This window comes from Opisthocomus hoazin, chromosome 6 (assembly GCF_030867145.1).
Source record: "Opisthocomus hoazin isolate bOpiHoa1 chromosome 6, bOpiHoa1.hap1, whole genome shotgun sequence".
Taxonomy (NCBI): domain Eukaryota; kingdom Metazoa; phylum Chordata; class Aves; order Opisthocomiformes; family Opisthocomidae; genus Opisthocomus; species Opisthocomus hoazin.
In genome coordinates, this window is record NC_134419.1 from 1,792,186 (window position 1) to 1,816,277 (window position 24,092).

General features: G+C 50.8%; 2 protein-coding genes across 3 annotated transcripts; one reads left to right on the top strand and one right to left on the bottom strand.

Annotated features, from left to right (window-relative positions):
* The first annotated feature begins 521 nt into the window (after positions 1 to 521).
* On the top strand, positions 522 to 9,560 carry RPE65 (retinoid isomerohydrolase RPE65). Its single transcript, XM_075424264.1, has 14 exons — positions 522 to 646; positions 1,370 to 1,452; positions 1,779 to 1,929; positions 3,081 to 3,188; positions 3,279 to 3,420; positions 4,864 to 5,011; positions 5,283 to 5,364; positions 5,676 to 5,808; positions 5,926 to 6,065; positions 6,824 to 6,953; positions 7,533 to 7,647; positions 7,731 to 7,825; positions 7,937 to 8,048; positions 9,287 to 9,560. The coding sequence occupies exons 1-14, from the start codon at positions 636 to 638 to the stop codon at positions 9,436 to 9,438; spliced, it is 1,602 nt and encodes a 533-aa protein (XP_075280379.1). The 5' UTR covers positions 522 to 635; the 3' UTR covers positions 9,439 to 9,560.
* Positions 9,561 to 10,403: 843 nt separating this feature from the next.
* LOC104335052 (methylcrotonoyl-CoA carboxylase beta chain, mitochondrial) lies at positions 10,404 to 23,540 on the bottom strand. Of its 2 annotated transcripts, XM_075424260.1 has the most exons (13): positions 23,484 to 23,533; positions 22,941 to 23,229; positions 20,921 to 21,117; positions 19,322 to 19,500; positions 18,351 to 18,431; positions 17,740 to 17,918; positions 17,174 to 17,366; positions 15,921 to 16,012; positions 14,863 to 15,019; positions 13,979 to 14,101; positions 13,201 to 13,349; positions 12,629 to 12,710; positions 10,404 to 10,487 (listed from the first exon to the last, which is right to left on the bottom strand). In XM_075424260.1, the coding sequence occupies exons 2-13, from the start codon at positions 23,216 to 23,218 to the stop codon at positions 10,404 to 10,406; spliced, it is 1,794 nt and encodes a 597-aa protein (XP_075280375.1). In that variant the 5' UTR covers positions 23,219 to 23,229; positions 23,484 to 23,533. The 2 variants fall into 2 exon arrangements, with proteins under 2 accessions (XP_075280375.1, XP_075280376.1); XM_075424261.1 differs by lacking the exon at positions 13,979 to 14,101 and having other exon boundaries at positions 23,484 to 23,540.
* Between the last annotated feature and the right edge of the window lie 552 nt (positions 23,541 to 24,092).

Genomic DNA, 24,092 nt, shown 5'->3' on the forward strand with positions numbered 1-24,092 from the left:
CCTGTGAATTCTCTTGTTGATACCCAGTGGGGTTTGTACATTCCAATAACGTGCCAAAACTGTTCCTCACTAGTAAGGAGCAATGTGTCTGAATCGGGTTACTCGGATTCAGACCCGTTTTAAACAGGGTTTGACCTAAATCAGACTGGATATAAAGAAGAAATTTTCCACGATAAGAGTGGTGAAACCCTGGCCCAGTTTGCCCAGAGAGGCAGTCGGTGCCCCATCCCTGGGAACACTGAAGGCCACATTGAAGGTCTCCCTGCGGCGCGGGGCCCCGGTGGGGAGCTGAGGGGCCAGGCCAAGTGCCCGCGCGACTCCAGCGTGCTCCCCTTCGCTCCTTTCTGTTTGGTTTTGTATTTTTTTCTTTGTAATCACTTCTGCTTGGGAGGAATTTAGGTCTCGGTAAAGCACTCAAAGCCCTTTTTTGTGTGCATGGCAAAACAAAACTTCTCAAAGCCCAGGGAGGATTTTGGTGGTGAAAGCCCGCTCTGTTCCCAGGCTGCGCTCATCGGCAGGGGTGGTTTCAGGCGCGGGGCTCCCCTCGGCAGGGCTCAGCGCCCCATAAATACCCAGCGCACGGCTCTCACTGCGTGCCTGGCTGCCTGAGCCTTGGCTGCTTCCACGGGGGGAAAATGTACAGCCAGTGAGTAGTGCTGCGGGTCCCGTTCTGCGGGAGCGAGCCGCCGGTCACCATCACCACGCGGGATGGGATGGGATGGGATGGGATGGGATGGGATGGGATGGGATGGGATGGGATGGGATGGGATGGGATGGGATGGGATGGGGGGTCTCTGTGCGTGGGTATCCGTGCTGGTCCGTCCCGTGCCAAGGCATGATGCTGGTCGGGGGGCGTGACGCTGGTCTCCGGGTCCCAGAGGCCAGTCTGTGCTTTGGAGGGGTGGGACAGTGCCCTGCACGGTGCCTGCCGTGTCTCCACGGGCTCTGCAGTCAAACAGAACTGGACCCAAGATGGGACAAATAATTCTCAGCTATGCACTCAAGTACACTTTGCTCAAAGAAAAAAGGGAAAAAAAAACCCTTACCCGTGACCTGAGAGATAAAAGTTGGGTTTTACTTCCCAGGGATTGGGGATATCCTGAATTTGTCCGTTGGGCAGGGGTGCGGCACGGGCTGCCCATCGGTATTCCCTGCTCCTCCTGGTGCTCAGGACCCTTCGCAGGTTGTGGCAGCAGGGCAGAGCCCTCGGAGCCTTTTCCCCCACGACAGCTGGGGCTTCTCCCTCCTGAACTCTCGGGTCATTTGCGAGTTGCAGACCAGTCCACCCAGAAAGAACCCCCGTTCCCTCGAGGCGGGCGTCCAACGCTGTCCCACAGCCTGGCTAACCCCATTCCGCTGGCCCTTCCAGAGTTGAGCATCCCGCCGGAGGCTACAAGAAGCTCTTTGAGACGGTGGAGGAGCTGTCGTCTCCGGTGACTGCCCACGTCACAGGTTGGTGTGGGCTCCCTGACCCCTCCGGCCCAGCTCGTGGGCCACCACAGCTCAGAGGACGTAGCAGGGCTGGCGTGTTTTGGGGTGGAGGAGGGACAGGTCAGGTGGAGGATCTTTAGACCTCTCCATACTGAATGTCTTGATCTACAGTAGGGGTTTAGGTGAAGAAAACAGCATCGTTTGGAGAGCTCATGCATGTTTAAAACCCAAGTTTAATAAAAACTAAAAAAATAGTTTGAAGTTTTGTTCTTTTTGTTGACACAACAAAAGTTACTTGGTCTGATTTGCTGTGGGCTGCGCAAGTACCAACGCTGCGTCTTCCGCAGGCAGGATTCCCACCTGGCTGCGAGGAAGCCTCCTGAGATGCGGACCCGGCTTGTTCGAGGTGGGCGCGGAGCCCTTCTATCACCTCTTTGACGGCCAGGCGCTCCTCCACAAGTTCGACTTCAAGGAGGGGCACGTGACCTACCACCGCAGGTACGTGGCAATTTCCCAAGCAAAACCAAAATAAATACGAAGCATTTGCTGGACTGTAAGCGCTGGGGACGGGCTCTGCTGCCCTGCACGTGGGAGGCACCGGTTATTTCTGATCGAGGGAGGGGATTCTGCCCCTTTACTCCACTCTCGTGAGACCCCACCTGGAGTTCTGCATCCAGCTCTGGAGCCCTCAGCACAGGAAGGACAGGGATGTGTTGGAGCGGGGCCAGAGGAGGCCACGGAGATGATCCGAGGGCTGGAGCACCTCTCCTACGAGGACAGGCTGAGGGAGCTGGGGCTGGTCAGCCTGGAGAAGAGAAGGCTCCGGGGTGACCTTAGAGCAGCTGCCAGTGCCTGGAGGGACTACAGGAAGGGTGGAGAGGGGCTTTTCACAAGGGGGTGCAGTGATAGGACAAGAGGGAACGGCTCCAAACTAACAGAGGGCAGAGTTAGATGAGATATTGGGAAGAAATTCTTCCCCCTGAGGGTCGTGAGGCCCTGGCCCAGGCTGCCCAGAGAAGCTGTGGCTGCCCCCTCCCTGGCAGTGCTCAAGGCCAGGTTGGATGGAGCTCTGAGCACCCTGGGCTGGTGGGAGATGTCCCTGCTCATGGCAGGGGGTTGGAACTGGATGATCTTCAAGGTCCCTTCCAACCGAAACCATTCCAGGATTCTATGATTTCAAGCCCATGCGGTTATCGGAAGAGCTCTAACGCTGAGATCACTAAAACTGGCCGAAAAGAACTGAACCTTACTCAGGGTTAGCAGAACGGCAGCTCCCTGTACCGATTACCAAACATCTGGAGGAGGAGGGGAGGGCGGGCTGGATGTAGCGGCCGCCAGTGACAGAATGACATCGTTGTCCGAAAACTGGAAAGCATTTTCGGTTAAAACCTGCTGAGCTCCCGGCTTCCAGGCGTTTGGTGGAGCACGTTCGGACAGAGCACCGTACTGCCCGGCAGCGTCGGCTCTCTGCTGGCCAGCCCCTACCGGGGACGGCTGCCAGGCCCCCCAAGCTCCGGATGCACCGTGAGGCTGCGGGGACCTGCGGCTTTCGGGGGGCTTGGGGGGCTCCCCGCGAGGATACTCGTATCTCAGCCGCACAGCCCGTTGGTTTTACGGCTACACCCGTAACCGCCCTCCGGCCTCCCCAGGTTTGTCCGGACGGACGCTTACGTGAGAGCGATGACCGAGAAAAGGATCGTGATAACCGAGTTTGGCACCTACGCCTACCCAGACCCGTGCAAGAACATCTTTTCCAGGTACCTGGGAGTCGTAGACGTTGCGGCCGTGTCCCGCGGTGCTTCCCCTGCCCAGAAGCCCCTGACTGCCCGTCCGTTTTCTCTGCTCAGGTTTTTCTCGTACTTCAAAGGTGTGGAGGTCACCGACAACGCCCTCGTTAACGTCTACCCCGTCGGCGAAGATTACTACGCCTGTACTGAGACCAACTTTATAACCAAAATTAACCCGGATACGCTAGAGACGGTTAAGCAGGTGGGTCTTTGCACCGCGCTTCTAAACATGCCGAGGAGTAAAACTAGAATGAAAATGTTTAATAACGGCCGCTCACACCAAGGCGGGAGCTGGGGTTTGTCAGGGAGGTGGAGCAGAAGCCACCAGCTGTGAGGGTTAACGAGAGCAGAGTCACAACGAGCTTATGAATGAACCCGCGGCGGCTGCTCTGAGTAATTTTTAATTAGGGGGTGATGGGGGGTCCGTGGTCTGTGTCCTCCTGCTTGGGTGGGGGTCTGCAAACCTGAGCTACGTCGCAGCCTGGCCAAAGGGACCGCAGCCGAGGGCTGCTCCCAGGGCGTTACTGCTGCCTTCGATCGCGTCGGAGCCGAGCAGCGTTCAGCCTGCAGAACCACACGTAACGCAGAACACGCGTGCTTTGATGCTTTCCTTGGCTGCGTCGCCAGCGTCCGGCCTGTGGAGCCTTTCCTTCTGCGCCCCAGGATCCCGAAGCTCTCCCTGGAACCGTGTCAGCTCAGAATCACAGAATCACAGAATAGTAGGGGTTGGAAGGGACCTCTGTGGGTCATCTAGTCCAACCCCCCTGCTGAAGCAGGGTCACCTACAGCAGGCTGCACAGGATCTTGTCCAGGCGGGGCTGGAATATCTCCAGAGAAGGAGACTCCACAACCTCCCTGGGCAGCCTGTTCCAGTGCTCCGTCACCCTCAGAGGGAAGAAGTTCTTCCTCATGTTCAGACGGAACTTCCTGTGCCCCAGTTTGTGCCCATTGCCCCTTGTCCTGTCACTGGGCACCACTGAAAAGAGCTTGGCCCCATCCTCCTGACACCCACCCTGCAGATATTTGTAGGCATTTATAAGGTCCCCTCTCAGCCTTCTCTTCTTCAAGCTGAACAAGCCCAGTTCCCTCAACCTCTCCTCGTAGGGGAGATGCTCCAGTCCCCTCACCATCCTTGTAGCCCTCCGCTGGACTCTCTCCAGTAGCTCTTCATCTTTCTTGAACTGGGGAGCCCAGAACTGGACACAGTACTCCAGATGAGGCCTCACCAGGGCAGTGTAGAGGGGAAGGAGAACCTCCCTCGTCCTACTGGCCACACTCTTCTTGATGCACCCCAGGATCCCATTGGCTTTCTTGGCAGCCAGGGCACACTGCTGGCTCATGGTCACCCTGTCGTCCACCAGGACACCCAGGTCCCTCTCCGCAGAGCTGTTCTCCAGCAGGTCCACCCCAAGCCTGTACTGGTGCATGAGGTTGTTCCTCCCCAGGAACAACCTCAGCTCGCCTGACCGTCTCAAATTGCTTGGTTTTGCTGCTCTTATTTTCATAAAATGGACAGTGATTTGGGCTTTGAGAAGATCCTTCCCCATCTGAAGCGAGAGTGGATTGACCTGCGGTGCCTTGCAGAGCTGGTGACGTCCCGTCTCCTGCTGAGAAAGCTCCTGACTTTCTGCAGCTTCTTCTCCAGGTGGATCTCTGCAAATACGTGTCCGTCAACGGGGCAACGGCTCATCCCCACGTTGAGAACGACGGGACTGTTTACAACATCGGCAATTGCTTTGGAAAAAACTTTGCGCTCGCCTATAACATCATACGGATTCCTCCGCTTCAGGCAGGTCAGTTCGTCCCACGGCCGAGCCAGCTGAGAAGACCTTGTCCTAGAAATAACTGGTTTTGTCCTTCAAATGAGTTTTGTCATCAAGTTACTTTTTTAAATCATCTTTAGATTTTATGTGCTTTCTGATGAAACGGAAATGTTCTATTCGAAACCCCCCAGAGTGGTTTGGAAATCATGAACTTCCTTTGTGCGAGAGGCAGAAGCTTGCTGGATGAACCAAGCAAGCAAGGGGTGAGACCCCCCGTGACCCTTCCCCTGTCCCCCTGCAGACAAGGAAGACCCCATCAACAAGTCGGAGGTGGTGGTGCAGTTCCCTTGCAGCGACAGGTTCAAGCCCTCTTACGTCCACAGGTGAGGCCCCGTGGGGTCGGTGGGAAGGAGGGGAGCTGCCCGTCCCCCGGCCGAGCGCCGGCGCGGACCCACTGAACCCCCTGGTAGCTCTGCGGGCACGCAGAGGCGGGATGAGCGGGCACGGCGTCGCTGGCGCTGCGTGCTCTGCCATGATGGCACGCAGGGCTGGTGCTCGTGTGTAAGCAGCAGCTGAAATTAGGTGATCTACCAAAATCAAGACGTGTGCGTTGCCGTCATTTTAAGCGGTGAGCTGCGTGCCGTATTCGGTGCTGAAGATGAACTCGATGTCCTCCCCGCACGTTTCCAAACAGCTTCGGGCTGACCTCGAACTACATAGTGTTTGTCGAAACACCGGTGAAAATCAACCTCTTCAAGTTCCTCTCCTCCTGGAGCCTTTGGGGAGCCAACTACATGGACTGCTTCGAGTCCAACGAGACCATGGGGGTAAGCGGCGGGTCGTACCCAGCTGGGCTGTACTGGGCAGCCAGCCCTGGGCTGGGAGGCCCATTGCATCGGTCCCACCTTCATCTCCCTGAGCCGACGCAGCTGCTTGCTTTCCAGGTCTGGCTTCATGTGGCAGAGAAGAAGAAAGGCAGGCTCCTCAACATCAAATACCGCACCTCGGCCTTCAACCTTTTCCATCACATCAACACCTACGAAGACAACGGCTTTCTGATCGTCGACCTCTGCACGTGGAAGGGGTAAGTCTTGGTGGTGATTTTTGTCTATAATTTGCTTTTATCTTTAATAAACTTTAGTGACTACCCAAGGGCCGGTGCTGTTTTGGCTGCTGGGGCTGCCACGAGCAGGATCTGGTTGAGGTTGGAACGCCTCTTACCGTGTAGAAGCAGAGAAATGAGGCACCGCAGCGGTGATGCCCAACCCCGTGTTGGTGGCGTAGCCACGACACCCTGAGCTGAGCTTATCCTGGCCGCTGCTGCAGGGCGCTTGGGGCAAAACCCACCGGTTCCTGGCTTTCCCTCAAGGGGAAGCGGTGTGCACGCACACAGCTCACTCCTGCCAAGGAGCAGGACTGAAGGGTGGGTGTCAGGAGGATGGAGCCAAGCTCTTTTCAGTGGTGCCCAGTGACAGGACAAGGGGCAATGGGCACAAACTGAGGCACAGGAAGTTCCGTCTGAACACGAGGAAGAACTTCTTCCCTCTGAGGGTGACGGAGCCCTGGCCCAGGCTGCCCAGGGAGGCTGTGGAGTCTCCTTCTCTGGAGATATTCAAGACCCGCCTGGACAAGGTCCTGTGCAGCCTGCTGTAGGTGACCCTGCTTCAGCAGGAGGGCTGGACTAGATGACCCACAGTGGTCCCTTCCAGCCCCTACTATTCTGTGATTCTGTGACTGGGACTCTCCTTATTCCATTCAATTTCGGCAAAAACCAGCTGCATTTGAAGCCCGTCGCTCGCGAATGCCGTCTTGGTTTCTGCCCGTCGTCCCGTTCTTGTGCAGGTTCGAGTTCGTTTACAATTACCTCTACTTGGCCAATTTGAGAGCGAACTGGGAGGAGGTGAAGCGACAGGCGGAGAAAGCCCCGCAGCCCGAGGCCCGCAGATACGTGCTGCCCCTGCACGTCGACAAGGTACCGGCACGGCTCCGCGCTCCCGCAGCCGCCCACGGGGCCCAGCGACGCCGGCGTCTGCCTGGCTCCCCGGCAGGGCTTGGGGCCGAGCACCCCATGGGCGCTGCCTGGCCCCCCTTCATTCCAACTCAGCATTTTAATGGAGGGGCAGATCTCAAAGCGCGGATCTTTGGGTTTTTCTCCAGCCGCTCGTGGTGGTCGGCGGGTGGGCCGAGGACGGCAGCTCAGCCGAGCTCCCCACAGAGCTGCAAAGCTCACGGGCAGCCCTGCTCGTCTTGCCATCAAGCAGAAGGCGCAACCCCGCATGGCAGCGCTTAATTAAAACCTCTGGATGCGTTCAGGAGGGGGAAGACATTACGCCCGCGTTTGTGAGCGCGGGGCAGGCCGGCGTGCAGGCAGCTTGTAGCAACGGGCGCGCTCGCTGCGCTGCTGCTGGCTCAGCAACCGGAGGACGCGGCCGTCCCCGGGCTGTTCTGCAGCGTGGTGCAGCACCGTCCAACGCAGTCTGCAACGGATCGAGGCAAACAGACTAAGAAATTGGCTTCTCCATTTCTCTCGGGGTTTTTTCCTTCGTCCCAGGCTGACACGGGCAAGAACCTGGTCACCCTGCCCTACACGACGGCGACGGCCACGCTGCGCAGCGATGAGACCATCTGGCTGGAGCCAGAAGTCATTTTCTCAGGGCCACGGCACGGTAGGATGACGACCACGATTACCCCCTGCACGCCACGTCCCGCTGATCCTCACGCATAGATGTGTTTGTTTTTTTTATCGCAGCCTTTGAATTTCCACAGATCAATTACAAGAAGTACGGTGGGAAACCGTACACGTATACGTACGGGCTGGGGCTGAATCACTTTGTCCCAGACAGGGTAACTATCAGCGAGCGGGTGAGGAACGTCTTTTCCACGAGCTTTCCATTCAAGGACAAGAAAGAGTATTTCTGAGATGTGGGTTTTTGGGGTTTGTTTTCCCACCTTTAGCTTTGCAAGCTGAATGTTAAAACAAAGGAGACCTGGGTGTGGCAGGAGCCGGATTCGTACCCATCGGAGCCGATCTTCGTGTCCCATCCGGACGCGCTGGAGGAAGATGACGGTAATCCTGCTGCGATTTCGGTCAGGGGCATGGCCGTTTGAAGGGCCGGGGGCTGCTGGCTGGGGGCTGTCTGCCAGGCTGTGCCCGGACGAGGTGCGCCTTGTCCCAGCGCTGGTGGGAAGCGTCTGAGGAGCACATGGGAAGACCAAGACTGAAGGCAAACGAGGGAGGAGAAAGACCCTCTAGGGCTGGGTGAGCTGTTGCCCTCCTTTCCGAGCCTTTTGCCATCAGGAGTTGCAGTAATTAAACGATTCCGGGTGGCAGAACTTTGTAAAAACGAAACCTCGCTCAAGCCAAGCTTGTCTTCTGCTCCTGAGCCGTCCTCCTGGCGCAGGAGTGGAGGGGACGCAGGCTTTGCCTTCGCGCCACGCACTGCGCGTGTTCCTTCGCACGCCCTCGGCCCTTAGAGCGAGAGTTTCACACCTCACAGCCAGGATATTTCAGAGTGAAATTTCGCGTTACCTCTTCCCAGTGCAGGAAAGTGCTCATGTGGGGGCTTGAGTCCCACTGAAATGAAAAGGTTTTAAGCTTGTTCGTAAAATCTTTCGTTAACTGAAGCAGACAGCGTGCATTTTGGGAACATGTTGAAGTCTCCCTCGCTTCCTGGGCCTTCAGCAGCACTCCCCGAGAGCGGGGTCAGCTCCGGCTCCCGCCCCGCTCCCTAGGGCTGTGCCTGGCGCGGTCCCACACTCGGCACACGGCTGTTCCTGGGTTCTCCTGCAACAGAATCACAGAATGGTCGGGGTTGGAAGGGACCTCTGTGGGTCATCTAGTCCAACCCTCCTGCCGAAGCAACGACCAACCCAGAAACGAACACACTCCCTAACAGCAAGGACGTCCCGTCCGTTCCACCCAGGGGGGCCGGGACCCAGAAGCGGGCGTCTGGTAGCATTAAACCTCAGAAGCAGAATTACAAAGTCACTTATAAAGTAATTCAGCTTTTAATAGAGTTAACGGACCAATTTGGTACAGATTCCAGTAGGTGACGTTCATCATAGGCCCCTGCAGTAACTTCTCAGAGTTGCTCTTCCCAATAAAAACCTTCTTCAGTTTGAAAAGGAAACTCTCCAGGAGCCACTGCCCCACCGCTCCAGGCCGGCAAGAGCCCAAACTCAGCTGAGAAACAAACGGCCGGGTCTGCTCCGGCGGGACGGGGTCAGGCGGCGATGGCGGGCGAGGGCCCGGGACGGACGCGGCCGGTGCCACCGCTGACGGGGGTTGTTTCTCTCGCCTGGCAGGGGTTGTGCTGAGCATCGTGATCAACCCGGGCGCCGGGCCGAAGCCCGCCTTCCTCCTCATCCTCAACGCCAAGGACATGAGCGAGGTCGCCAGGGCCGAGGTGGAGGTGAACATTCCCGTGACGTTCCACGGGCTCTTCAAGCGCGCGTGACCGCTGCCTGCGGCACGTCGCCTCAGGGCTCTGCCGGCTCCGGAAAGGCGCAGACTCTTCACAGGCGCTCGAACGACCTAAAGGCCTTCAACATCACCGTTCATTTGTGTGGCTACTTAATTAAGAGCGAGCAGCTCGGTTTGGTTGATGGTTCTTCAAAATGTGTAACCAGGTAGTTTTCAAACACACCCTTTGGCAGGATTTCCAGACGCAGGGTACGAAGAACTACGCAGTTAAAACACCGCAAGTTGGGGGTGGCGGGGAGGAGTTTTTTATTTTCACAAAATTAAACTTTGCCACTCCAGCAGAGTCAGAGACGCACAAAACAGCAGAGTGTAAACTCAGTACCTGTACACACGGTAACATCAGCTGCAGCAGTCTCTGGGCTCTGCTACCTGCCTTGAGAAGAGGTAATTTTCAGCCTCTGCTGAAGTCGTATGTATTTACAGCACCTTCTGCCCTCCCCTTTAGTATCCTGGGAGCAGCGCCTTTCCCCACCAGCTGCCGTGGCAATCCACACTGGCCGGCCCAAGGCTGCGTGGCAGGCAGTATTCTGCCCTTTACCAAGGCTGCAGACCACACACACTCGCTTCTGTGTTTTCTCTTTCCTGTTTCTTTCGTCAAAGTGCAGTTTCTTGAGTTCTGGGTTTCATACTAAAACATGAACGTAAAAAACCCCAAGCCGTTGTTACAGCCTGGGACAAATTTGCTTCCTTAGAGTGCTATAGACTCTCAGCTTAATCCTTCCTTTTCACAACATAAATTTTCAACTCCTGTAGTAAGATGCTATGGTTCAAAATACAAACTTGCTGCTAATAGACTTAAAATGCAGGATTCTTGCTTGTCTGCAACGGTTTAACATTTTATTAATGATATCAAAGAATTAGAAAAATCATTCACATTAAAGATTTCTGGTAGGTGGTGCGAACTTTGAGAGGCTGATTATTTCCCAGTGGCTGCTGCAGTCACATTCTGATGACGGGATACCGACACGGAGACACGGCCTGGTACTTCTGCTGCTCTATGATCTCCAAGCACTGTGCAATCACCTAATTACAAACAAAAGACAGTGTAAGAAACGGGCCTCTGACACAAAAAATCAGTGCAACTTACTAGTGATGCACTCATTCAGTAATTTTGCTCTTACTTTTTGCAAAACAATGAAGAATTAAACTGAACCCTGGTCGGCTGTAGCGTTAGAGGGGACAGACATCAGTGTTACGCACCCCCCCAGCAGGGGAGGGGGAAAGGAAGAAACGTCCACAGGGTCCCAACGCTCACTCGCTGCACACAGAGACCACCGCACCGTTGTGAAGTCATGGTGGTGACAAGAGAATGGCTTTTGGAACACGGGGAAGTTATTTTGCTGTAAACCGCCAATGAAAATATGTTATCTGAGAATCTGTTTCTGTTATGACACAGCTGTGCTCCTGAGATTCCCAATCACCTATCGAAAATCAGCAGAACACCTCGCTCTTCCCCACCCATCCCTTTCTAAGAAGTCATCTTTCTCAGTGTCTTGTGACAACAGGGACTGAAAACACAGTCTTTTATCTTTAGAAACAAGATAAAAGGTAACAAAAATCTTCATGGAGAATTATCACAGGGTGCATGTAATCGTCTCTTTTGCCAAAACCTTGTGAGTGTCTTGTTGGAAATCAAGAGTCTTGGCAAGTATTTTCCTAACTTCTCTGTGCATCCACTGCTGCTGGAGCACACGCTGTCTGTTAAAAGCCTATTGAAAAAAACCCACATAAAGTATCTGAACGAGCACACGCTGTCAGTTCAGACACAGCTAAACATAAATTCCACCTATCAGCAACAACCGGGATAAAGTAGCAAAACAATATTGTAAAAGCCAGCGACACGTGCTAACGTGACTTGTGGTGTGCTGGTGAAAACTACCTGAGAGTAACAATTCATTTCAACTCTCACGTATTATCTTCTCACACGTAGTTCCTACGGAGAGGTAGTCTCGAGGCTCCAGTACTGGAAAATACCTCTCGGTGCTCTCCCATTATCAAAGGCCCCGTAAACTCCACAGAAAATACTTCACATCTACGTAGCACCATGAATATGTACCATATTTAGGCGGCTGTATTTGTGATCTTTAAGTAAACAAGCTTCAGAAGTGCACAGGACATTTTAAGTATTGCTAATAAACAAAACAAGAAGGAAAAATAGAAGAACAAAGGCGGCAGCTTCAGAAAGAACCTCAGGGAGTGGATGCCTGCCAACTTCAAAAATAAATAAAAAGGCAGCGGGGTGGGGCATCCCCAAGCTACAGAGGAAATCACAGGCAGAAAGTAGCAAAAAGAAACATCCTAGGACAAAAGAATAGAAGCAGTGTGAACAGTGATGAGCCTGAACTTAAAATTGGGCTCCCCAGTTCAAGAAAGATGAAGAGCTACTGGAGAGAGTCCAGCGGAGGGCTACAAGGATGGTGAGGGGACTGGAGCATCTCCCCTACGAGGAGAGGCTGAGGGAGCTGGGCTTGTTCAGCCTGAAGAAGAGAAGGCTGAGAGGGGACCTGATAAATGCCTACAAATATCTGAAGGGTGGGTGTCAGGAGGATGGGGCCAAGCTCTTTCCAGTGGTGCCCAGTGACAGGACAAGGGGCAATGGGCACAAACTGAGGCACAGGAAGTTCCGTCTGAACATGAGGAAGAACTTCTTCCCTCTGAGGGTGACGGAGCCCTGGAACAGGCTGCCCAGGGAGGTTGCACAGTCTCCTTCTCTAATTCAAGACCCGCCTGGACAAGGTCCTGTGCAGCCTGCTGTAGGTGACCCTGCTTCGGCAGGGGGGTTGGACTAGATGACCCACAGAGGTCCCTTCCAGCCCCTACTATTCTGTGATTCTGTGAAAAGAGTGAAGATGGGGTGATTATGCGAGACCAAAAATGAATAATTTGGATACAGAATCAAATGGTAAAGTCCATTAAGAGGTTCAGTGAGGAAACGCTGTAGTTAAATCACCAGAACGCAACCAGAATTCAACAGAACTTCCTGGACAGACAACGGGGAAGAGAAAGAGATGAGAACTGCAAAGTTAAACGCTACAGACAGCGGCGTGAGAAGGGGAGACCCGGTGCTGGGAATCAGCGTGCTGCTGACCTTGAGCGAGTCACAGGCTTACGGGTTCCCCGCAAGATCCTGTTCAGATCGGAGACCAAAACAGAAAAAGCCCTACCTTTCTGGTATTCTGAGGTAGAATTATGCCATCGTCCCACAGTCTGGCAGAGGAGTAAAATGCGCTGCTTTCTTCCTCTAGCCTGGAAAAGACAGACTATTCAACAAGCTTCAAGAGCACAAAAATATCCTAAAATACATCAGCCCAGTAAATCCGAATCACAGATGAAAAAGGCATGTCGTTCAGTCTCCAGTGAGTGTGCAGCACTACCGCTGAAATGAATCAGAATCCAGCAAACACCGAACAGATCTGAACCTTCTCCATTTCCGTCATTCCGTGGCGCAGACCATCCTCCGCACGCCGATGAACACCACTGTTTAATATACAGCAGAATATCTTGATCTGGGCTTGTGTGGTTCGGGGTGGTTTGGGGTTTTTAAGTCAAACATTTGTGATTCCTTAAGAAGATCTCAAGTGCAGACATGGAATTACATAGAAATTTAAAATATTTTTCGGTAGATTCAGGTTTGCTTTATTTGTTTGGGATATGTTGTTGCAAGATGAACAAAAGTAGGGAATTTAACTGATTAAATCCCAGTGTAACTGCAAGTGCTTACAGTTCACGTCCTTACTTTTCTTTCAGCTGTTTTAGCTCCAATTCATCTCCTGCACAGTCACTGTCCCCAGCCTGTGGGACTGTGGAGAAATGCCTTGAATCCACAAGAGCAACTCTTGCATTAGGCCACAAGAACAGGAAGTTGGGGCTGAACGATCGCCCACACTACAAAAAAAACGCACAGCACAAACGCATTGCGATTAATCACAAAAAGATGGCTGTAGGACGAGACAGTCAAGTTCAAGGCAGGATGTAACACTGTTTAATTTGTAAAGCATTAATGACATGCTCCTCTATCATCGCAGCTACAGCTGCTGTATCAGTACAGCCACCCTGCGGCAGCGACCATCAAAGCCCCCAGTGCCTTCCCTGTCGCTATTATATCGGTTCATTTTTCCTCCAAGCACTTACATGTTTAATTCTGAATAAAAAGCCCTACTGCACTTACCAGCAGTGTGAACAGCACACGCAGTAGCACAGCTAAAGGAGACGTGCTCCTTGATCACTGAAAACAAACAGCATGTGCTGAGAAAAAGGCAGGGCTGGCTCCCAAGAGGGACATTTTCAGATAACCTGGTTCTCTAGAACTGGCTCCAGCTTCTTAGATGCAGACTGAATTTTCTGTAATCACATTTTGTGATGTGTTTGTTACCTTACAAGTAGTTAAAAATAACAAACCCAGTCAAATGTCTGTAACAACAGCCAACTGTGTTTTAAAGACGAAGTGCTGTGCAATCTTGGTAAAGTGTAAACCAGCCTGTTACCAGACCCAACAACGTCTGTGCTACCCATACCATAACGTAACTTTCGCTCCCATAACAGCCACCGATTACAATGGTTATTTTGGGAACAGCAGCACAAGCAACAGCAGCCATCATGGAGGCCTGGGCTTTTAATCTGTTGGAGTGAGCCTCTGCCTGAAATGAAAATTAAGATTTTTAGATCATTTAAGTCTTTATCTTACAGATTCCCTCCACTCTCACCAAGCTTGGAATGTATTTCTAAAGCATTTCTTTCTTTACAACTCTGTATGATCATTTCTTCCCAAACAGTAAGACAGCACCACTAACTACCATAGCCCACTATGCACTTCCTTTACAATGCAAATCAGCGAAACCACTATAACCAGTGCGCCCAAACCTGTGCTACGGAGCAACCCGAGCTCTGCCAGGCATGAGCAAAGTACGACAGAGAGAAACCAGGCTTTGTCTCAAGCGCTGGTGGCAGCTGGGAGGAACAGGGCTGCAGAAACAGATCACAGAACCTAAGGCAGGTTTTATTATGAGGCTCTCTGCAGCCCAGGACAAACCATGCCGTACTTCAATGCCTTCACTTTTCTAAATGAGAAATATCTATTCCTCCGTGGAGCAGAGTGGTATCAGCAGACTCGACAGGCTGTATTTCAATGTAAAAAGCACTACAAATTCCAAGTTCTACAGCTTGCACGCCAGCTGGACGGCACCATTTTAGATAAGCACAGAGGCCTGCTTAAAATTAAAGTGAGAATGCTAATGGAACGATTTCAGAACAAAGTAATTATGAAGCTTCTTGGCTTAAACCAGCAAGAGTGGTTTAAAAAAAAATAATTTTCCTAACCACAATTTTCAGAAAGTAATCTCAAACAAAACAAGAACTCGCAATTGCCCGAGTGAAGCATATTGAACTACAAATGCCATACCTGCGAGATGTTTGTTGGCCCTGCTGTATGCGGAGCAGTGTTCTGGAAAAAGAGGATGGGAATGCTCCGCTGGCTGCACAGCTGTACGAAATGGCTACCCTTGAGGGAAGCATCATGAGACAGCTCCCCGTTGTTAGCCACTATCCCCACCAGGCGCCTGCAAAACAGACACGTGAACATTTTCGCTTTCGAACCCCAGAAATTATGGAACTGTAGCTCCTAAGGTTCTGAAGGGTGGAAACATAGATTTCTGTACACAGACACACAGAAGACCTGCCCTTTACAGAAATTCAGAATGTAAAAGGATGCAGTTACACGTGTCATTTCACTCAAGGAGCCTAACAAACAAGAAGCCTCACAGCACTCCTGGTATGTAAAGCATGGAAGTATTCAGAGGGATGAATGCCCCGAGGGCAGGTAAAGCTATCGATGACCTGTCAGAGTTTACACTGCAAGACAACGTGCAAGGTGCCAGGACTCTGGGCTCTAATTCCTGTAACATACAACCTAACAGTCTGCCTGAAAAGTTTATACCTTCAACCTTAAGAGGCTCAAAAAAATCTATTTTACTACATTTTTTATTCCCTACTATGATTTGGCTGGAATGTTGTACGCTTCATGAATGTGTTAATAATACAGTCTGACCTGAATTATGCAAGGTTTTACTGTACAGGTATTATCCCATCTCCATCACATGGGAGAAGGGATAATAGCTTTCAACTCCGTTTGGGAAGGAACACTTTTAAAGATGCTCTTCCTTACTTCTTAAGGAATCTGCAGAGACTTCAATGTTTCGACTGTCTGGCCAGCAGTTTTTGTGAACCAACAAATCATTTTGGAAAGTCACAAAAACCGTTCATTTGTAACCACTCCTGCTGCTACTGGCCCAAGACACGATGAATTCAGAGCCAGAGCAGGAGATCAGGCTTTCTAGAAGCACATTATTACCAATTCTTGAGTGACACTGTTAATGGGATGTTGTAAAACCTGATAATGATATGAAAGCTATTTAGACAAATATGTCCATACATTTTGATAGAGAAATGTTATAGGGTTACCCTTGCACATGGCCAAATCCTGTTACTAGTGTTGTTCCATAATTAGCCTTGAATTCCTGGAATCTGCTTCCATCCATCAGACGGCTCAGAATCTGCAAAGAAATATATAGTCTTTACTACAGAAAATTCAGTGAAAATAGAACAGTTCTGCTAAGATATGCTCTGTTCAAATAGCAAGAGACCTGTATAATTCATGCAAGAAGTCAACCCAAACGAGCACAGAAGGCCCTTTCATGTCTTACGCTCTGCTAAATACTCAGTACGCCCAAAACATCAAATTTGTGTTTACATTTGATTACCCACCACGTATTCGGAGCCAAAGTTCAACTCCAAAATTATTTCAGTGTCACAGAGAACAGTTGTTCATGTGCATAAAAACGCTGTTAAAAACCCAGCGTGAGCAGTTACAGCTTGTGTGCATAACAAACACTCCTCAGCATATCGCTCGTGCTTTTTTCAAATGCAGTTTAAAAGCTGCCCTCAACGCTACGCTGCTTTCTACAGTCAATCCCCTTAACCGTAGGAATCTACACCTGGAAAAGATGCTGGATTCACATCCTTGGAGATTAATTCTCTTCTAGGACAACCCCGATCCAGTCAAAGATGATCTAGCAGCCTGACCCAGTTGAAGATGTCCCTGCTCACTGGGGGGGCTGGGCTAGATGGCCTCTAAAGGTCCCTTCCGACCCACACCATTCTGTGATTCTCTGATTCTAACACGATTGAAACAGCATGAGCAGCTCTGCATTTCTGCTTATGTATTAGCGTCTGCCCCAGCCTCACACCTGTTTAATTTGAGCTTCGTTGTTTTTTCAGTCAGCATTTTCATTAGGCATTGAAGTTACAAGGTCGAGTCTTGACTATTTGGGGAGCAAAATAAAAAAAGGCAGGGGGAGGGGAAAGCAGGACGCTAAAGGGGTGCGCATTCCCAAGGCAGCTAACACAGTACGAGACAAACCGACATAACAGCATCTCAAACAGTGCAGGGGAACAGACGGGGATCAGCTGGCATCACTTGCAATTCACTCTAGCAGGATTTCAGTTTAAATATTTTCTATAACGCTGCAGAATTGTTGCCATTCGGCTTTGCTGCAGACTCAAGACAGTTTGGCAACTGATTAGGTAACAACACAGAATAACTCAGGTACTTCAGGAATTCTCCAAGCGAGAACAGCCTCTTGCCTGTTAGTCTGGAGCTACCGATAGAGCAGACCGGAAGGACGAAGGAATACAGACAGCATCCATCACCTTACCAACTTTACCGGAAGCGTACACCTACAATCCTGCGGTGCCAGCCCCAAGAGCTCATCAGAACTATAGAGAGGACTGTCGTGCTCTACGACCTCCTCTGGCAGAGGATCGTAATTTAACGTGGAGATAATATTTCGAATACATTCATAGGCTTCCTTTTCTGAAGAGGCAAAATGGTCACTACAGCCACTGACTCTAGGAGAGAGAGCAACACGAATCAGTCGGAGTGTGCGTGTCTACACATATATATAGACACCCGGTGGAAGTGGAAAGTTCCTGTGGAACGCAGCGCGGCTGAAATTACAATGCCATGTTACTTTTTTCATTTCAAAGAGTTATATCTAGCCCCATCCTACTCCCACGTATATAACTGAATACCATCAACCTTACAATAATTCAGGTATCATTTCCACTGCTTTTTTTCACTGCACGTTTTTCAGTCCTTGAGGACCGTATCATATCCTGTCACCGGAGTAGCTTCAGTCATATTAATTTAAGATAGAATGACAGTTTCTTTAAAGCTAAGTATGCTGCATACTCTACTGTTTTTGAGAACTATTTCACATACTCAGAGTGAAGTCTGGCTCCTCCTAGGTCCTCGGGAGAGACATATTCCCCTGTAGCAGCTTTTACCAGAGGTGGGCCACCAAGGAAGAGCGTACCGATTTTATCTATAATGACAGCTTCCTCTGCCATGGTGGGAACATAGGCACCTCCAGCCACACAGGAGCCGCACACCACTGCCACCTGAAGGACACAGAAACCAAACCAAGACGCTGAGGACAGGAGAATGCAAAGGCAAAACCACCAGCTTCATTTCAGAAATGTTCAGGGGACTCAGCTGCGGCTTGGGGAACAATGAACTAGAGATACAAACACCAGCATGAACAGCAATGCCATTCTGGAGAGAGTTCAATGTTTACTCGGAAATAACCTAGGGATGTGATGCTTTTCCATCACGATCAGCTGGTGAACACTTAGAAGATCCTTAAGGCACAAGTATTCTGTCATGCAAGATACTACTTCAATCTCCTTTCCCCACAAACAGAAGAGGTAAGCTTTAGGAATTGTTTTGCATGTTTGAGAGTTGTTCCTAGAACCTGTATTAGAACAAAACGTTTTTCAGAACTCTACTGATGCCATATATCACACTCCTTCGCACTCCAAATGACAGCGTACCTGAGGGATTCTCATGGCAGACATGATTGCTTCATTGTAGAAAATTCTGCCACCGTGCGACTTGTCAGGAAACAGCTCTGACTGCCATTGCAGAGAAAAGACAAAAGTGAGTTTCAGTATTAACTACAAAAGCCTTCGCTTCCTCTTCGCTCCATTCATTCACAGACTCATCGTGACCGACCCTGGGAAGGTCACCACTAACAATCACACCTGAAGCTTCCACATACAGCATTCACAACAGTATTTATTCCCCCTATACATTTGACAAAACCCATGTGTTTCAAAAGCAGAGGTAAGTTTCATAGTTTTTGGTGAAACCAATTTATTCTATACAAACTGAGACTGTAAACATGGTGAAGGGGAAGCTCACATTCATACTTTATCTGTGAAATGACTTCAGCACAGGCTCCCTTTCTACTTAGTTTTTGATACAGTTCCTCAAGTCAGGTAGAAACTTTTTCTGTGTGTTTGCTTTCAGTCTGGAGGGGGAACAGCTACAGTCTCTGTGATAATATAACCACTGTACACTGGAATGCAACCTGTGCAGGTTCTCCTTTTACAGTAAGAATTTCAAAAACTGCATTTTTAAAAGCCATGGAGGTTACTGCATTACTATCACAAACATTACAATAAAACAGAGTAATTGTATTGATTTATTAAAGACACACAAGCATTTCAGCACACTGAGGAATACCCACGCTTGGTCAGCACTCTGTCTCCCCACTGACACCCAAGTTTCTAAACTCTGATTAGATGCTAGAGGCAACACTAGCCAAAGGGATCGCCGCTGCTACAGATCTTCAAATAACCTCCCGGACCCCGACTTGTGGACGATACTTAATTCAAGCATAACAGACAACAAAACTCAGCCAGCCAAGAAAACACAACATAAATCTGAAGTTTACTGCTAAAAATTAATACGATTGAGATAAGCCTAGGCATTTTCTTCTGTGGAGCTGTTCCAACATTACCTGCAGCGGCAGGAACGCTCCCCCGCTGTCAACGAGGTACACGGATAACAGCCTGTTCTGCATGGCTATTTCTTGAGCTCTCAGTTGTTTCTTCACTCCAATTGGATAAATAGTTCCTCCTTTCACAGTGGCATCGTTTGCCACGAAGACACACCAGACCCCACAGATTTTGCCAATTCCTGTAAGCGGTACCACAGACACCGATCAGGACTCTCTAAAATACCACAGACCAAACAAGGGCGGGGAATTACAGCTAGGAAGTTCTTTTGGTAATACTGTATCAAGGAGCTGCAAATTAAGTTGCAAATGCCACACAGGGAAGAAATCTACAGCTCTTCTCTGGAACAACAAGCTAAAAGCCAATGACATTTGAGAAAAAAAAACCCCTAAATGACAGAAGACAGAATCTGAAATAAATTTATTTAATCCTGGTGGTTAATCTTAATCTTTTCAGTGGTGCCCAGTGACAGGACAAGGGGCAACGGACACAAACTAAGGCACAGGAAGTTCCGTCTGAACATGAGGAAGAACTTCTTCCCTCTGAGGGTGACGGAGCCCTGGAACAGGCTGCCCAGGGAGGTTGTGGAGTCTCCTTCTCTAATTCAAGACCCGTCTGGACAAGGTCCTGTGCAGCCTGCTGTAGGTGACCCTGCTTCAGCAGGAGGGTTGGACTAGATGACCCACAGAGGTCCCTTCCAACCCCTACTATTCTGTGATTCTGTGATTCTGTGGTGACAATATAAGGTAAAAAACCCCCATAGTTTGACTTCCAACTCTTGCGATAACAGGGAAGGCAATTAAAAATTGCCTATATAAAACTGAAAAATGTAAGAGTCTGTGACAAAAGATAGAATTTCATACTCTGTTCTTCTAGTTACTTTTTAAACTGGAACCGCTCTTCAAAATGCAATGAAAAGACTTGTCTATAATTTGAAAAATATCACAAAATAAACATCACAGCTCCTGCATCTCACAGTCACTTCGTCCCCTCTCCTTTAACAGACAACAGCTTATTTGACACATCATCCTAAATTTTTTGAGACAAAAATCGGTAACTGGTAGGCAGAATAAATTACTGGATCTAGAAGCAACGAAAGAACTTTTCTTCTTTAAAGGTTTCTTCCAGATCTCCCAGCAAAAATTGCAGCAGAATAACACAGCAGCGGCTGGCCTCTGCCATGCTGGGAGCTGCTACTGGATAAAAGCAGATACTAAAATGTGCCATAAACCTTATTACAGGCATCCTTTTTCCTTTCCCAGTAAGAGCAAACACCTTACCTCAGTGAGCAAGGCTGCTTACTCTGGGAAGGTGTGCAGCACATGCAGAACAACTGAAGTACGCTGCCCATCCATCCCTGCACCCACACAGCACCTCTCCAATTGTACTAAGGACCATGCTGGTTGAAGCCCCTTCTTCCTTCCGCGCTGCGTCCCCGACATGGGCCGCTCAAAACAACACCCTCAACCCATATCCATCTTTAGGTCTAATACGAATCCTATTTAAAGATCTGAGCAATGAAATCACAGAACCATTAAGGTTGGAAAAGACCACTTCACCAAGTTCCCGTTACACCCAGCACTACGTTTGCTAGCAATCACCAGTAAGGCACCCGGCAGCAGGGACGTCACCGTACGGCAGGTTGAGGCCTGCCAGCGGAGACAGCTCAAGGAAAGACTCATCATCAAGTAGCAACTTCAGGCGCTCACGAACAAACAGCTTCTTGTTTCTCTGAGTATGACGCAAGATGGCATTTTCTCCCCCTCCTTTACTGACCGTCTCTAGCAATTCTGAATACCTGATTCAAAAAACAAAGTTTCAGTTAATGAAAACCACCTTTACTTACAAGCTACCCTTCAGCAGACTGAACACAGTACTTAAATGGATTGCACGGTTTTCATACAAATGGTATGAGAAGGAAGATTAATTCACATTTTTGGATTGCTTTTTTTTTTTTTACAACGTGTAATAAAAAGCAAAGGTATGGTATTTAAAGCAAGCATTTTATCTTTGTTATTCAAAAACTGTCTAATAAAGGCAAAAAAAGAGTGAAATAATATAAATATTCTATCTGTAGTTTATGTTCATAGCTAGTAGACATTACTAAATCCGTACCCTCCCCTGGGAGTTGCCCACATGCACCCAACACACACTATTTCACAATATACGATCACACTTCATCCCCGGCAGCAACCCCACGAGCGGCGTCCCGACCGTCAGCGACCACAGCTGACTCTGAGTGGCACTGCCCTACAACGTCAGCCCACAAACTGGCAGCTATTAATAAGGCTGTCATAATTTGCTAGTCCTAATTCAGCACGGACATTTACCTCCACGTTCCAGCTACTCTAGGGAAGAATCCACTCAACGGCTTCCTCCTCCAGCTCCCCTCAACAAGTTTAACTGACAAAAATCAGTAAGCAGAACAAATCACTAAATGCAGAAGAAATGCAAGCTCTACGGCACGGAAGATAACACTTTTGAAGCGGTGCATACCATGGTGTCACTACAACCATCAAGAGAAGAAGCGACTACCAAATGATACTGTCGGGGCAGCATCAAGTACAGATAAAGAACGGAATAAACTGTAAACAAACGTGGTATCTCGAACAATTTCGGTCTTAAACTAACTTCATTCATTTCAAATAGAACATTTTTCACCTGGATGCACCATCTTTAACTAAAAATACTGTTTGACATAACCACGCAGCTCCCCGTAGGTGACTCCACTCTCCTGTCGTGGCCTCCTGCAGACTGTGGAGATGGAAAAACCTGAGGAGAAAAACGCGCAGGATTTTTCACAGCGCCGTCAGTGCCACCACGGGAGGGCACAGCGTGTTTCCCACAGCTTTGCTTCCAGCTCCTGCACCAACCCCTCTGAACAAAGGCCTTTGCCATCTGATCTTTGAGGACAAACACATAAGATGTATTTTCCTGCCTTCATCAGCGAACCACGATTAATTGCGATACCTGTCACCTGCTCTTTCAGGCTGGAGGAAGAACTTCCCTCTGAGGGTGCCGGAGCCCTGGCCCAGGCTGCCCAGGGAGGCTGTGGAGTCTCCTTCTCTGGAGATATTCCAGCCCCACCTGGACAAGGTCCTGTGCAGCCAGCTCTGGGTGACCCTGCTTGGGCAGGGGGTTGGGCTGGGTGACCCACAGAGGGCCCTGCCAACCCCGAACATTCTGTGATGCTGCCAGTCACCATTTATGTCTTTGTACTCAAAATCGAACGCAAAACAAACTGAATGAACATCTAGGAAAAATACTTCTTGGCAATATCTGCACGTCAGTGTCACCTGGCACTACCTCAGACACAGGCTGCACCTCCATTTCGGCTGACATTCAGGCACCTCTTTCAGGGGGTTGGAATTTCTAAGTGCTGATCCTTGTCAAATCCACTCAGCAGCAGAGAAGCTGCCCGAGAAACGGGCAGCCAGGAAACCAGGTTAAGCCTTGAAGTGGTTAGGTAAAGAAAAACAAATTTTTTAAAAATTATTTGATGTCTGGGCTTTTTAATTAGCATTCCTCCCACGTCAGAAAGTCCCTAAAAGTGCTAGGTGACTGTCACCTCATCCCACAGCCAGCGACATCTTTAAAACACCGCAAAACCAGTTTTATTACCTTTTAATAACAGCCTCACTGTTCCTCACGTTTTCTTCAAACACCTGCCGGTAGGCAGACGGGACGCGTCCATCTAAAACGGGGTAAGCCTTCGCGCACCGCCTGTACTTCGCTCTGTTACTCACTGGGCGGCAGGGGAGCCCGCCGGCCGGCCTCGCCGGGCCCTTCCCGCCGCCCGCCCGCTTGCTCTCGCAGGCGCCATGGAAGGCGGGCAGCCTCGGGGAGCCGGCCCTGGGCCCCCGCCCGCCGAGGGAGCACCGAGCCGCCCCGCTCCACATGGCCCCGGGACCTGAAGGGAGCGAGAAACGCCATTTAACTGCCCCAAAATGACAGGTTGGGGTTTCCTCGGCGGGCGGGGGCCGAGCGGGGGCCGCGCCTCAGGCCGCTTCCCGCCCCCCGGGGTGAGGGCTCTGAGGCGGCGCGTGGCGCGGGGCCCCTCAGCGCCCGGTCCCGGAGCCGGAGCCCCAGCCCCCCCCCCGCCGACTTCCTCCTCCTCCTCCTCCTCCTCCTCCTCCTCCTCCTCCTCCTCCTCCTCCTCCTCACCTCCCTCCCCCGCCGACCCTCACTCGGGGCAGCCGCCGCTGAGCCGTCCGGGCCGGGCCCGCCTCTCGGGGCGGCTCCGCGGCCCGCCCCCGGGTGTCCTCTGCCCCGGGCCAGGCCCTGTCCCCTCAGGGCGCCTGGGCACCATGGCTGTTCCCTCAGGGAAGGCTGGAAGGGACCTCTGTGGGTCACCCAGACCCCAAGCAGGGTCACCCAGAGCCGGCTGCACAGCACCGCGGCCAGGCGGGGCTGGAATATCTCCAGAGAAGGAGACTCCACAGCCTCCCTGGGCAGCCTGGGCCAGGGCTCCGTCACCCTCAGAGGGAAGAAGTTCTTCCTCATGTTCAGCTGGAACTTCCCATGCTCCAGTTTGTGCCCATTGCCCCTTGTCCTGTCGCTGGGCACCACTGGAAAGAGTCTGGCCCCATCCTCCTGACACCCACCCTGCAGGTATTTCTAAAGTCCCAATATTCAAAAGATTGAAGTTAATCTGTTTTTTTTCCTGCCGTACCTCATCCCATCCCTGGGCTTCTTCAGTCAGCTTGCTGTTGTTAGTCATGGCATAACCTTCTAGAAATTACTGCGTGTTGCCTTGCAGCGACTTCATTAAAA